Below are 15190 nucleotides of genomic sequence, written 5' to 3'. Positions count from 1 at the left end.
CATACATCTATGTAGCTTGCATTGATGTAATCACTTCCAGGATGATTCTCAGAAGGGGTCAGCATGACACGAGAAGCATCATCTATGGAAAAGAAAACAGATGAGACTTTTTTTGCTTTATTTTTGTTTTCTCAGACTAGTTTTTTTATTTAATACATCACTCTTTCATAACTGTACAGTCATTTTCAACATGATGTTTTAATCACGGTACATTATGTTAATTCTTTGATCTTTTTTAATAGATCCATATTAAAAGTAATGTACAACCTGTTATTAAAATAAAGTTTCAATTTGTAAAAGTGCAATGCACATCTGAGTTTGAGTTTGTTTATGAAATAAGTTAATTTACATGTCTTCTTAGAGTAGACATGTCTTAGTGTAAAAACTAGTGGTCTTGCATTTCAGTGCTAGTCATCACTGATTTATGTTAACTCCTTGATTGATTGATAATTTTGTATCTCAGTGATTTTGCCAGGGATGGCTTAATGATGTTATAGTATCTATAGTGCTGAAAGAAAACAAATGCAGTTGGTTTCAATGTTCTTTTGTAGAATTGTAGAGTTCTTATCTACTAAATGTTACAGAAGTATTAATATTCACATACCCTTCTTTCACAATAGTCAGTACATTGTACTGTTAGGGTTAGGGTTGCAAGAATCGTGCAATTTGCACTCCATTTAAACTTATGATTCCACTGGAAATGAAAAAAATTGAGAGTGTACCCAGTGAAATGTGTTTTTTTAAAGCTTTAAATTCAACTCATTGTAGGAATACAATTCCTGAACAGTGCAATACAATGTAAGTAGCTAAATGTATTCGAAAAAGAAATTGAAGATGGGAGAAAACTTTCTGTCTTCCTAAAGTTCACTTGGTCTCCAAAATGCAGCCATGAAGTCACAATTGTACTGTGGGTTGGGGTTGTAACTGAGCAGTTCTGCAATCGGTCTCTCCAGTCATCAGATTTGTAAATTTTCCTTAACCCAAGAAATATGCTTAAAACAAACAAATTCACTCATAATAACTATTGTAATTGTATCTGCTTCAATGATGTATCTTTTTAACACAAATGTTAAATCACCTGAAAAATGCTGTTAAAATGATATATACTGTACAGTAGCTTATTTATTAAATATCCACTTACAGGGAACAGAATTTTTGTAGCGGTTTTTTCCTTTATTAGACTGATTCTTTGCAGCCTCACAGGTACCAAAGCAGCTCTTTGGTAAACTCTACAAAGGAAAATTATTAACATCAGAATACAGCTACTTATTTTTTTCTATCTTGTAATTCAAACAAGGGATATAAATAGAACCCATAGAAGAAATAAAGGTCTAACCGAGGACATCTTAGAAAATGAGACTGTAATCACAGGTTAAATGTTCTGCAATAACAATAGAACCCACATATTAAAATAAATGAAAGCACAGTACTTGATTTAACAGAAGATTTTAGCAAAGTGAAATCAGTTAAAGTCTGTAATTATTTGGTCACCTACATTTTCAACACAAACACTTAAAGGGTATTATTTTTGTAAACTAGTTTTTTATGTTTTGAACTTTTTTAAAAAAAAAGGGGAAAACAAAATTAGAATAAAATATGCATAGAACTAAACTATACTGTACACAGTGTAGACCTTCATCATAAATGAAGCTCTTTCAAAATGACCAACCTGAGCCCTAGGCAGGAAATAGACAGTGATGACAGGGGCAAGATGCAATCTGGACTTGACTGCATCACATGCAGCACTTCAAGCCTTGGTACTCCTTGAAGCCCCTCCACTTCAGTCAACATATACAATTTAGATTTTTGGAGACCAAATTACCCTAGATGTTGTCACAGGATATTTCTTAATCTGCAAATATGTCCCTTTGTTTTTCCCCTGAAGATCATACATGCCATACATGAAGGCATATATTTTAATAAGATACCAAATTTGTGGAATCAGTGAAAATAATCCATATTAAAGAATATTTGCCACAATATTATGAATCCTTTTATCACTCCAAAGTACAGGTTGAAGGTAAAAAGCAGGTTTTCTCTGTTGCAAACTTTAAATGCACGAAAACATAGTTAATAGATGAGGTACAGATAGGCAAATTTGTATATAACAGTATACAGTATCATCAGCCTACAGTGTTTGTGTTTTCCAATAAAACGACCAACATGATACAGTATGTATCCCTAGAGATAGCACTATGAAGGACATTTTTTGCCTGATAATGCCTTGGCTAATGGGTGGGGCATAAACACTTTTAACCAAATTAACTAACCCTGACCCCAAACCCACATGATCTACAAAAGCATAAATATTAAGACAGTAAAACCAAGAACATTTACAAAAGAAAAAAAGTCATTTCCCCACCATGCATGTTCCTACCGGTTTCAATACAGTAGATGTGGATTTCATTCATCCACTTCTTGGAAGATACTATATTGTTGGCTTCAGCAATTGTTCCAGATTCCCATAAATCTTCTTAGGTTTAAGTAAAACTAAACTGTTAAATTGAGTTTGTTGATTCCTTTGAGGATTTTAAATTGATGACTTAGGCCTCCTTCGTAATATTCATTTTTAAAAATTAAATAAAGCTTTTAGCTTTTGAGGGTAGGACATTCTATTGAGCCCTGTAGTACAGTTTGTCTAGTTGCTGTCATCTGGACTAATTCCAGAGGAGTGAGGTACTGTATTGTGCAGGTATTTATTAAGGTTACCAAATTGCACACAATATTTTATGTGCGCGTTTTAATAAACCTAATCTAAAACATTTAGAATGATCAATAATTTATTGTTAATCTACCTGATTTGGAAAAACCTTGGGGGTTCTTACCTTGAATTCCTTAGTCAGGCCCCCATCCTCCTCACTTTCTGCTTCTCTATTGCAGTCTTGCTTCATGTGGATCACGTGCTGTATCAGCTGCTCCACAGGCATAGTGTCTGATAGGCCAAGGGCACCAGGCAGCAAAAACAGAAGACATTGCTTCTTTAAAATGACCTATACATGTATGAAGAATTTTTGTATACTGTACATTAATTATTGATTTTGCGTTTTTGGTCTATTATTTCTCAAAGATTCCTTTTGAAAGTTGTCTGAATTAGGTCCCTGGATGTCTTAGTTTCATGGGGCCCTTCAGAGTGCAGTGATATGATCCAGGCATCAGGGGTTCAAGCCTGGGTTGTGCTACTAGGCAACTATGGGTGTTGTTGGGTTTGGCATTAGCCAAGCATGGCTTGTGGTGTGTGTTCTGTGATGTGGTAGAAGATTAGTGACTCAAAACCTGAAGGAGTCAGTCTACACTTCCTTATTTTTCCATGTGTGTGGGTTCAGGGTCTTTACTTAGGTGTGAACCAAGATTCGAAAATACACAATCTGAACTCTGAAAGTGGGTGTGAAAATAACAAAGCTGAAAAAAAAAGTTTCATTTAAGACTTTAACATTTAGATTTAGATTTGGTTAATAGTTTCTGAAGATGTCTTCCTATTTTCATTTTATAATGTATTACTTTGGAGTCCTTCTGTGCATTAGCCCATCTTGGCTTTTATCATTTTTACACTCTTATAAATGTTTGTTTTACTTTTGTTATCAGGAAGAAGCACTTTAACATATACTATAGATAATTAAAGTCATTATTATAAAATAAAACTGTATGCTAGACGTTCTAATTAATTACCTGATTGTATTGTAACTGATAGAGCCAAGGCATTATTGTCTATATACTTTCCATGGTGAGGGGTGCATCTCCTGTAAAAAAAGAACAAGTTTTTTCTAACATGTGCAAAAACCTGTGTGAACTGCATACTATACAGTAAAGTATGTATTTCACTTTCTCTCTGCCATTCAATTGTACAGTACATATGCTCATTTAAAGGCTATTTAAGAACTATTTAAGAACAACAATTGTCTGAATCCACTTTTTTCAGAACATGAGCTCTACCTTCACCAAATTATAAAAAAAACTCTGTATACGATAACAAAATGAATCTAATAATTTTAATACTAACCAAATGAAGATGAGAAAGACAAGAAGAAGAGTGCAGGTCATGGGTAGAAATACATAAAGACAGATCTTTAGAAGCTGGTGAGAAGCATCATGCTGGACTTCTGCAGGAACTAGATATTAAGAGTAGGAGAAATATTAATCTTTCATGCCATGCCACTCACAGATTATGGAGAAATGTAATTTTTTCAATCCTAATTATACCTGGTGATTGTTATTTGAGACAGTTGGGTGTTTGATTGAACATCTCAAATGATGTAATTGCTCAGTAAACACATGCAGGTTTTGGATGAGTGAATATCTCTCTGTAATAGAACTAATGATCATTGAACCTCCTGTGATGTTCCCCAGGAAACCTGAGGATACTGTCCACATGAATTATTCCAGACATCAAGAAATGAATACAATCTTTGACAACAATTTTTAATGAGAAATAAAACAGACCAACATTGAAATACAGAGAGTACTTGCACTGACTCTCTGTCTCTGTAACAGTACTTCTGAGAAAACACATGAAAAAATATAGGTAAACTCTAAATAGAAATACAGCAGATTGGTATGATGTTATCTGAGCCATATCCCTGGACACCTGAGGGTTATAGCAGTGACAGTATCCAAGGTAAACCTTCCCAAGTTTCAAAACATTTTACAGTTAAAATGGAACAGCACTAGTCCATTTATTTAAAATGTTTTCTCTTTGATTGCCTTTGATACAATCTAAAAATTGCACTGTACCAGAGAGCAGTAACACTGTCAGTAACAACAATTTTACTTACCATAGAATGGTTCATATTCTGAGCAAGAGAATCTCACTTCCTTTTTTGAAAAAAAAAAAGCGAGAAAGACAGATATATCAATTCCTTCTGCACCTCCTGCATTTATTTCCAGATCATTTTAAAATGGGATGAATTGATTAGGTAAAATAATCTAACAATCATGCTAATAACATCATTTTATCAACCACTTGTGTAATCAAATATATCATCTTAAAATCTCCAATTGGAAGATTGTAGATATTTATATAAACAGCATGTGTACAGTACATCTTATATCAGGAATTAAAATAATTATATATAATTTGTTTTAGTACTTCTATTTTCTGAGTGGTTTCGCTTTCTGAGTATTCAGTGAAGGCAGCTGTGTTGAGGTGTACCTGTTTCCATTTACTAATCACCCTGAATATGATGGAATAGTTTTTCTCAGGTTGTAACTGTGCATTGTAGTACTGCCCATACAGCTTCCCATCTCCCACAGTGAACTCTGGCAGACTGCTCAGGTTGTCTGCTGGGATTTCTCCTGCAATATAGATGATGCTCCCAGCACTACTGCTGTTGAAGCCTGCCAGGTCCATCCTGACACAGATGTTGGCCAAACTTCTGTTCCTGCCTGAGACAGATTCCAGTTCCAGTACAATAACCTGGTAACTGCTACAAGATAAAAAGGAGAAATCAAGGGTACACCAAGGTGTATTGTAATCATATAAATATACAAAGAAAGACAGAATATGCAACGAGGGCACAGCTAGGACATGGCTACACTACACTGACAAGCACAAATTAGGGTAATACTAGTCTGTAGTAGTAGATGTTTTTTTACTGCTTGTCTAAATGTGAATCTCTAAAAACATGTAGGAATGCACCCTGTAAGGTCATTTGTCATTAAAGATTTCATTAATCAGTACTGAGAGATTTCCATTATCCTTTGAAAATACTTAAACCCGGGTTGAATCATCCTTTTCTGCCCTGTTTTGGACCCAGTAAAAAAAAAACCTCAAATGACTTTTTGTTAAATTAATACAAAAAATAAACTGAAGAAACAGCATCAAAGTTATTTGAATGAAATGACTTGTACAGTATATTTTTAAGTTAGTTTCGTTATTTCATGACAAAGAAATGAGTCAAAGAGTTAGAGAAATTTCTTTTCTTCTCCTTTGTATGAAACCATGCACCACAGTTCTGTTACCTAGTCAGACTATTAAAAAGGTCTGCAATTACCTTCAATAAGAACTAGCTGAAAAATATAAACAAATGTCTTACATTAAAGATGGGCTTGATCATAAGCAATAATATGCAAACATTTGAATCTACCTTGGAAAATGCCAAAAATCATATTTAGAAATTAACTGAAGCTTTTGTGGCCAAAGTACAGTATGTTCACTTTATACTTATTTTGTCTTATCTGAATGCATTGCCAGGAATCTTAAGCTTTGACTGCCTGTCTAAAGGCATGACAAAGAGCTCTGATTTAATCTACTCTGCTCTAATTTCCTGTAGCATGTACTTCCAGGCTGAGAACATGATCACCAAGGATATTGGAGCAGAGTTTACATTCTGTTCAGCTTGCTGTTTTGGATTACAAGCACATGTTCAACAGCTACACTATGTTTCCTCATACAGTATATCATCCATAGGAAAATTAAAATAACTAGATGGTAAGACACTTTAGTACATGATATTGTACCTAATTGGTCCATTGGTGTCAAGAACAGGATGCAGAGGAATGACAGCAGTGCCACTAGAGATATTAAATGCTGTAAGGTTTTCAGTTTCTGGAATAACTGGTTCTGTAAAGACAAATATCTGAATTACAAGGAAGTCACCACTATCCTAAAACCAAAAGGGTTTACATGAGAGTAAGAAAAGATTGCAGTCAATGACATGGGAAGGATGCTATATGAGTCTAAAAGCCTATATCAGTATTAACTGCTGTTTTCTAGCTTGCTCTTATCTGCTTAATACTGTAGATCTGAACTAAAATGTGACTACAGGACTGCTTAGACACTGAATAAAACAAGAAGCAAATAGAAAGCAAATGTTTATTTTGATTAAACAAATTAAGACTTTTATATTTATTATTTTGTATTATTATAATGTTTTTTCTGCTAACTCATTTTATATTATGGATACAAGAAAACTAGGGTGAGAGTAATAGAAGACAATATGTCATTTAGATGTAGCTGTAATTGAGATTAATGAAACTGGCAGTAAAAGGCATTATTACATACCACTAGAACCTGCCAAAAACTGTGAATCTGTGTTAATGTCTGTCCTGTTCATTATTAAGCTATTCATAAATTAATCACACAGAAACAAAACTGATACCCTTTAGTTCTGTTTGAAAATTCCCAAGGGACACTTCTCCAGCGCCTGCCTCAGTGAAGCCACGGATTCCCAAAGAGTAGTTAGTTGCACTTTTTAAATTTGGAAGATTATAGCTTGTCACAGAGGAATTCACAAGGACAGAATATGTTTCTATGAATGAATCATTATAGTCTCGTTTCCCTGTGTAGTTCAGCTGCAGGACAGAAAACGAAAATGTTAAGATACATCCTTTAAAATGGAGAATCACTCACAGAGTAAGCATCAATTACACTTGTCAGATTGATGCAGCAAATTCTACAACACAATTGCCTCAGATTACTAAAACAGTATATTTAATTGCTGTCACCTGAGTTCAGCAAGAGCTTCCATTTGGTGGCCTTGGGATTTAAACACACAGAAAAAAATAAAGATGTTTATAAAAACTTTCAAAGTCCTCAATTTGTACAATGACAATAATATTTAGGTTTTTATCTAATTATATTTGGGTATTTGTCATGTTAGCCATATTCTTGGCTGGCCAACAGTATGACAGTACTGTACAGTATATACAGTACTTATTCACAAAAGTTAATTTTGGATTACATACTGTACATACAGTGTAGAGACTATTTTATGGCAAAATTTACATTCCTAGATAACTGGAGTTTCACTATTTTTATTTGAATACATTATTCAACAAAGTGATTCTGATCACAGAGGTGTCCAGTAAGGTTTGTCTTTTTTGGCTGAAATGCTGAAATCATTGTGTAAATTTTCTGTAGCTAGATTGACCTGTTCAATAATCATGAACTAATGATCATGGCTAATTTGAAGGAACCTACAGCTGACCTCAGTTGTAAACCCAGGGAACAGTGGGAAGCACATTTCTTTGCCTTTGTTGAAAATTAGGTCCTAGCAATTGTACTTCCGTTGTATGCAGGTTCTCATATGCCTACTGTATGTTTGTACCTGGAAATGCTGTTCTTTGTCATAAAAAATAATTATTTTAACTTGTTGTGGAGTTACTGTACTGTTATGGTTGTAAAAGTTTATTTTACCTCATATGCTATTATGGTTCCTGTGCAGTCTGACAGTGGTCTCCATTGAATCCATCCACTACTGAAGAAAGATGAATTGTGAAATTCTGGCTTGTCAGGAACTAAGAAAATAATAACAATACTATTAATCTTAATATAGTGCAGACATAAAGCTAGACCATTTTGTTTGCCTTGAATTTTGGAGACAGTAAAGTCTTGCCATAATATTTCTATTGTCTCTATTACATATCTCTATATGTAATATCTCTATTTCTCATATGTCTCTATTACATTATATCATGCATCCTAAACATTTTCTTATTTGGAGAACTACAACATTTAGGAATATGTTTGAAACTCTTTGGAGCTTTTACGTGTAGAGCAGGCTACCTGTCTGAGATGTGTTGAAGAAGATTACTTCATTTTGCAGCGGGCCTTCAAACTCCAGTCTCTGGGTTTTGTTTTTTAGCCTTGTATTGAAGACCTTCACCGTGAAATTTAGAAAGTAGTGTGAGAATGGCCGTAGTGCTGCACAAGTTATTTCGCCCGGCCCTTCTGGATGGACAGTTGCACTTTCATGCCTGGAACAGGTCCTTCCAAATAATCTCTCCAGCTGACAACTCACGGTGATATTAACATAATAGACCTTGCTTGGAATTTGAGTGTAGTTCCATGTCAAGCTGACATTCTCAGATGATATTTCATTAAATTTCACCCACACATTTGGTATTTCTGTAAAAAAAGAACAACAAAAAGCTATAATAGATTATGAAAAGTTTATGAATCCAAATGGAGTTTATCAGACTACCTAATTTCAAAATATCTCATTTCTTGGAATACTTATACCATGTAGTAGAATTATTATGATTATGATCAGTGTTGGATTGTATTTCTGACTCCATTTTTCATTATAATTAATCACAAGGCCATAACAACAAAAAAATGTATTAATATCATACGGATCATAAACGTGGTGTATTTCAAATGACACCCATTGCAAAAAAAATAACTTCATAATGATATACCATAATATTTTACATTTATATTTATTTTGTTTATATTTAATAGAGAGGAATATGCAGCAAACATCCTCCTTTGACTCTTTATGTACAAAAAAAGGCAAGAAAAGTTGGAAGACACTTTTCCTATAGTGTTATAATTGGCTGAAAAGTTAACTCATAGTCATACCCATAATTCATTACTACATATGTCCTGAATTTCCACCAAAAACTGGAAGGATGCTCTTTCAAATCCATATCTATATACTCTATTCAGATCTATTTATCCTGTCCTGCAAATTGTAACTCAAACAAGCTCAATTCTGAAAACAAAATTAAAAAATATTATTGGAACATGGTCTCCTTTGCAGGCAAATCAGTGACAAACTAATGATCTAACACCAGTGAATAATTCAGGCATTATTCTCTTGATAAGCAGGGCATATTGGTTTCTTTCTATGTTTTTCTTTTTTTGGGTTTTCAACACGCTTGACATTCAACGAATTGCAACACTCCATTAACCAATGAATGAGGTGATTTCACATAGTCAAAGTCACTTGAGTGTATCACAAGTGACCGATTAATCAAAATATAACATAAAACATTTAATCAATATAAAAAGCCTGTGTAAACTCTTTTTTGAAAAACACATGCTTGAATCGTGTTATATTTATTTTTAAGTTCAGTGTATTGAGTTGATTTCATAGAAAAGATAATCAATTTTTGTGGGAATTCTCACAATTTCTGTGCAATGTCAGTGTTTTCTTATTTGCCTAATAATAGCACAATACTGACATACTGTACCTACACAGATGTACACCTGATGTCTATGCTAATGCATCTGAAATCAGTAATTTCCATTTTTATATACATTTTCTTTTTAATGTGATTGGATTGTGCTGCCTTCCCACAGTCTATTATACATGTGGTACAGTATACTGTATGTTATATTATGACCAAAGAAAGCAATAGCCTTACCCACACAGGGATGCTTAGTGCTCCAGACAGGCGAGCTTTTGTTAGCTGTATACTCACAGGTCACCTCTGGTGTTATTTCAAAAAAACCCTTGGAGCAGGATACAGGAAATGGAGAGGAAACTGGCACAGATGACAAAAGATCTTCAGCCTTTATATTGTGCAGATCCTTGAGACAACATTTGTCTGCCACACAAAAAAAACAACCATTTTATTATTTAAGTTAAAATCATCACAAGAAGCTGTATTACATGAGGAAGATGTTTGCTGCTTTATATTTTTTATTTCCTTTTAACAGCTGTTAATTCCACCCATCAATTATCCAAAAATACTGTTATTCTTGGTAAGTGTTGTAGAAAATATGAGTTCTTTCATTTGTTATATCAGTGCCATATTGATTTGATTCATTACTGATTTGTAAATTTAGAATTTTACTTTGGATTCTCACCCATAGTAGGACAGTTTTTGTTTCTGTACCTTTTCATTTTGTAATTTGATGTTTGTTACAGTAACTGTTGTTGTTTACTGTTGTTTTAGACAATTTACCGTTGTTTTAGTAAGTAAAGCAATTTAACAAATTCTTACCCCGACTGGTGGGATTAGCGAAACCCTTTTTGTTTTTCTTAGTTGCATTGTTTATTGTCTTCACAATACTTAAAATAAGCTTGCAGTATGGTCTGGAAGTGTAACATTTCGTAAGAAAACAATTTTCTGCAAAAAATAAATAAATTCATTTTTTAAACTCAATTACCTCTGTTAAATGAGATGAGTTCTGCTCTCGCAGTGTTTACTGGAATTTCAGCCTTACAAGCAGGTATAGAACAGGGAAAAGTAAAAAAAAATGAGCAAGTCTATCTATAATGGGAGTGTGAATTGTAATTTTCTCTAGCTGTTTTACAATGCTAGATAGAAGAACCATCTAACTACTGTAGGCTTCTAGTTCTGCTTTATGTGTATAACATCAAAGCTAGCAGTCATGGCTAGCATTTTATTTGACCTTTAATCAGTGAAGTGGGTACATATATTGTAGCATATCATCCAGATATTCTTATTTTAAATTTACTATCAAACATGCCCTGTTCTGTAAGTATAAAACAATGGGCAAACTTTTAACATTTACTGTACAGTACATAATTGTCTGTTATCTGATCAACTCACTTGAAGTAGTCACAATAGCCAAATAATTATGCAAATGGTTAACTAATCTTTAATTTAGACTGATCTGATTTGCAGTTTTGTCTGCTTAGTTCATACATTTTTAACAGTGATTGGGTAATTCCTGTTGAGATCATAAAGCCAGTCTGCACAGGAATACTGTGTCTCAAGAGAGGATTAAAAGCCACACACACATAGAAAAAAAAAAAAAAAACACTGCAAAGAGAAGCATCTGGGACATGCAAGAGTTACCAACATCCTTCAAAAGAGAACAGAGAACCTTTACCTGTCCAGGTAACATGAGCGCTAAAGAGAATACTAACTAGGCCTTAAGGGACCTGTTGTCTAATATTGCTGAAAATACTGAATTTCTGTTTGTGGAATCCAAGAGTGTTCAACATCTCTCACTGTTTCATGGCACACAGTTTGAATAGGTACAGGTAAATTGTCTTAAATGGTGATTATTTAGTCTTTGGCAGGATTCATGTTTGATTGGACACAGGTTCCCTTATCGCCCTTTATGACTTTCATATCTGTATTATAAGGAGAACCGCAAATTAGTTATAAGAATATTATCAACAGAATATGTATGTCCTGTGTAGTGGGAGACTACTAGGTACAGTAGTCATACAGTCATTCCCAATTTAAGATCCGTAAATGTCTGTGAAATACTGCCTGTTATGTATTTCCGTAATTCATTGTAATAATTGTTTTTGTCCTGTATTTAAGATTGCTTCCTGGTTATTAGCGTACTTGGTCACAGAACTGCAAAGCAAGAACACACATGTTCTGTAAAGTTTGGTATTCCCTGACTACAGACAATATCATTCTGAAGCATTTTTAGAATTTGCTTGCATACCAAGCTTGTATCACGATGTATCACGAGCATGATATTTTATATTCAATTGATAGTTCTTATTTTTATTTTATATTTTTTATCATTTAATTTGAAACGCTCCCAGTTTGATATAAAATGTATCTTACAAGGAATACCTTTGAGGGTTACAGAATCTTTAAAGATTGTGAGTTATGGGAATATAAATATTAGTGAGCTATTATATTATAATATCCTAGAACGTACTGATTAAACAAACTTTCGACTCTCAAGCTTCTTCATTTAGAAGCTGACTTGACCTAAAATGGTGTGATGGTATGTTTTATACTACTTTTTTATATCACTGAAACCAGAAACCAGTAACTCTTATTGTAACTGTGGCACTAATATCCCACAGCTGCACAAAAAGAACAATTAAACATGATTGATAAAATAATATATATATATTTTTAAATTCACTTTCTGAAATTGCCTCATAAGACATTGACCCTGCCTATTTAGAGTGGTCAAGATTGGCACTATTATATATTACTAAATGTCAGTTCATAAATTCCAAATTGTTTGTTCTTTCACTTTTCCTCTTAAGATGGACTAGATACAAAATTGTGGTGACCCAGCAGGCAAATCTAATTACTGATTTAATTTGAGAGGCCAAAGGGAATATTATGGCCTAAAATTATTTGCTAGATTTTAGTTTCACTTGAATATGGATCAATGAAAATGATCATTTTATTTTTTCACTGTTTTGCTATTTTATATAGCATTTGTATATTTGCTACAATATACCACTGCAACGTCGATACCTATTCTATTAGAGTATATCCTAATTTGTATTTTTAATTAGAAATGATCTTTTTCTTTTTCTGAAAAACGTTCCATTGTTTTATCTCTAATGCAACCAAATATCCTTATAAGACTATTAAGACACCAGGACTGATTAATGCATTACAATTTCATACTACTTAAAGAAAAAAGACAATTAATTTGCAGTATGTTTCAAAGTGTAGTTTTTTTTCAGGAGGGAATTTTCTGTTTAAGTTTTCTGCTTAAGTGCTTTCTTTTACTTTTTTGCTATGCACACATTTCATGAAGAACAGTAAATTGAACACAGAAAAGAGATTTACACACTTACCCACACATTTAATATATCTCTGTGTAAGCTCTGTTTTATTTTCACTCTTTCCTAAAATACATCCCACCATCTCCTTTGAATCTGATAAAATATTGGACCCATTTCCCAAAAATGTCATTACTGTGCAATCGCCTGCAAAATAAAATAAAAAAAAGATGTTTATTTTACTAGGAATCAATCTTGAGTAGTACGTAAATTAAATGAGTTATGCTCTCAGGTTCTCTGCATTTCTGCACTAGAATAAATCACAAAAAAATAATTCTGAGGCACTGTAGCTATTTTACTGCTTTAATTTAGTGTTTCCCTTTGCATGGAACAACTGAGAATCAAGCTTCTTTGTCACAGCTAATGATAAAAGATATTAAGATAGCTGGTTTAAGATTTAATATGACAAAACATATTCTACAAATGTTAAATGCAGGTTACAGACTTCCTTTTGTATTTAAACATTAGGTATTGAATATACAGGTATTTATTTCTGCATGATTTCACATCTTTACAAAAACAACATTTTTGTCCATCCAGTATCAGAAAGCCCATATTCATGGAAAGGCTAGCAGCATCCCAGACTCCCTCCTGATAAACAGAATGCAAAATGGGACTGCATCCTGGCTGGGGCAGCATTCCATCACAAGGCACACACACAATTTAAAGACATTAGATTTCAGACTAATTTGGCACCTGAAGAAGGCTCCACAGCTGAAAAATCGTGTCTCCTTTAATTTCCTTTCAACACGGAATAAACCTTTACCTGTTCCTTTGCAGCCTACGCATGCTGAAGTGGCTACCTACTTGGACTTCGGCAACCAAATCAAAGACACCTAACAGTGTGTCTTTGGATGGTGGGAGGACATTGTAAGAATATCATAATACTCAATGCTGATTTCAAACCTGGCAAGTAGCAGCAGTATAAATCACCAAAGTACCATGTTACCTTGGTACTGTTTCCAATTTTTTTAATTATGTACAAAGGGCCTATGTTACTGAATGAATGCCCCTGGTTTTCTCACGACCTGCTGCAAATATCAGCCTTTTCTACAGCTTTCAGACACTTCTTGATTCACCTAGCCAGACTGCCAGATTTGTGCTTTGTGTTTGATCCTTGGTATTTGCTCCATGTAAAGGCTATTCACCTTAATCTGGTAGGAACCTTTACAGTATCATTTGGAGGAAATGCTGCAGGAGAACATTATTACTATTATTATTATTATTATTATTATTATTATTATTATTATTATTATTATTATTATTATTATTATTATTATTGTTAACACAGTAAATTCAAGTCTCCAATAGAGCATATCAATTCAATCTTCAGTAGAATAAGAAAGTAGCACAAGTAACATAAAAAACTTTCAAAGAGATTCTGATCCTGATTACTTCACTGCTGGTTCTGATTTTGAAAATGTCAGGTTCCCTTGTAGTCTCCTCTTACAGGACTAATCTAGATGAGTATATTTAACAGTATCTGTTTCCCATTTTGACTTAGCAAGTTTTGAAAATAAACAGTTTGGTCCTTGCTTTTCTGCTGGATCTGCATATTAATTTTTAAAATACATATTCTGTTATGGAGAAAATGTTTTCAGATGTTCATATTAATCATGGAAATGTCTATACACCAATAGACCATCTGAAATTGATTTAACATCCAAGCAAATTTATTTAGGAGAAAATAACATCTATAAATAAAAAATAAACCAGCCATTACAAACTACCAATGAGTTTCATGAAAATGTAAAAAAGCGTTAAGTACATGTAAAACAGTTTAACCTGCTAAGAGAAGAGATGATGAAGAGGTCTTAGTGTTTAAAAGGAAAGGAAATAAATAAATGGAATGTGAGTTTAAAAAAATAATTAGACTATGGTCTTAGGTTCCTGTTACACTACAAAAGCAGCACTACAAACATTTTTCTTGTGTAAAATATTTGTATGAGATAAATTTGCACTTATACAATATCTGCTGTTGTTTGGTTTGGTCATTGTTC

At 33.4% G+C, this 15190-nt stretch overlaps 1 protein-coding gene across 2 annotated transcripts in view; it reads right to left on the bottom strand.

Annotated features, from left to right (window-relative positions):
* The window catches only part of LOC107079250 (receptor-type tyrosine-protein phosphatase mu-like), a 39409-nt gene that overhangs the window by 23743 nt on the left and 476 nt on the right, over positions 1-15190 (bottom strand). For both annotated transcript variants that reach the window (XM_069187426.1, XM_069187427.1), the window contains exons 2-15: positions 13206-13337; positions 10669-10794; positions 10087-10269; positions 8501-8842; positions 8132-8232; positions 7095-7287; positions 6454-6556; positions 5147-5420; positions 4770-4809; positions 3998-4106; positions 3667-3737; positions 2826-2932; positions 1142-1229; positions 6-82 (exon numbers count right to left, since the gene is read on the bottom strand). In XM_069187426.1, the coding sequence (XP_069043527.1) occupies positions 6-82; positions 1142-1229; positions 2826-2932; positions 3667-3737; positions 3998-4106; positions 4770-4809; positions 5147-5420; positions 6454-6556; positions 7095-7287; positions 8132-8232; positions 8501-8842; positions 10087-10269; positions 10669-10794; positions 13206-13337 (1946 nt within the window). The remainder of the gene's footprint in view (positions 1-5; positions 83-1141; positions 1230-2825; positions 2933-3666; positions 3738-3997; positions 4107-4769; positions 4810-5146; positions 5421-6453; positions 6557-7094; positions 7288-8131; positions 8233-8500; positions 8843-10086; positions 10270-10668; positions 10795-13205; positions 13338-15190) is intronic.

Source organism: Lepisosteus oculatus, chromosome 3 (assembly GCF_040954835.1).
Source record: "Lepisosteus oculatus isolate fLepOcu1 chromosome 3, fLepOcu1.hap2, whole genome shotgun sequence".
Classification (NCBI taxonomy): domain Eukaryota; kingdom Metazoa; phylum Chordata; class Actinopteri; order Semionotiformes; family Lepisosteidae; genus Lepisosteus; species Lepisosteus oculatus.
This window is presented reverse-complemented; position numbering and strand designations above follow the sequence as displayed.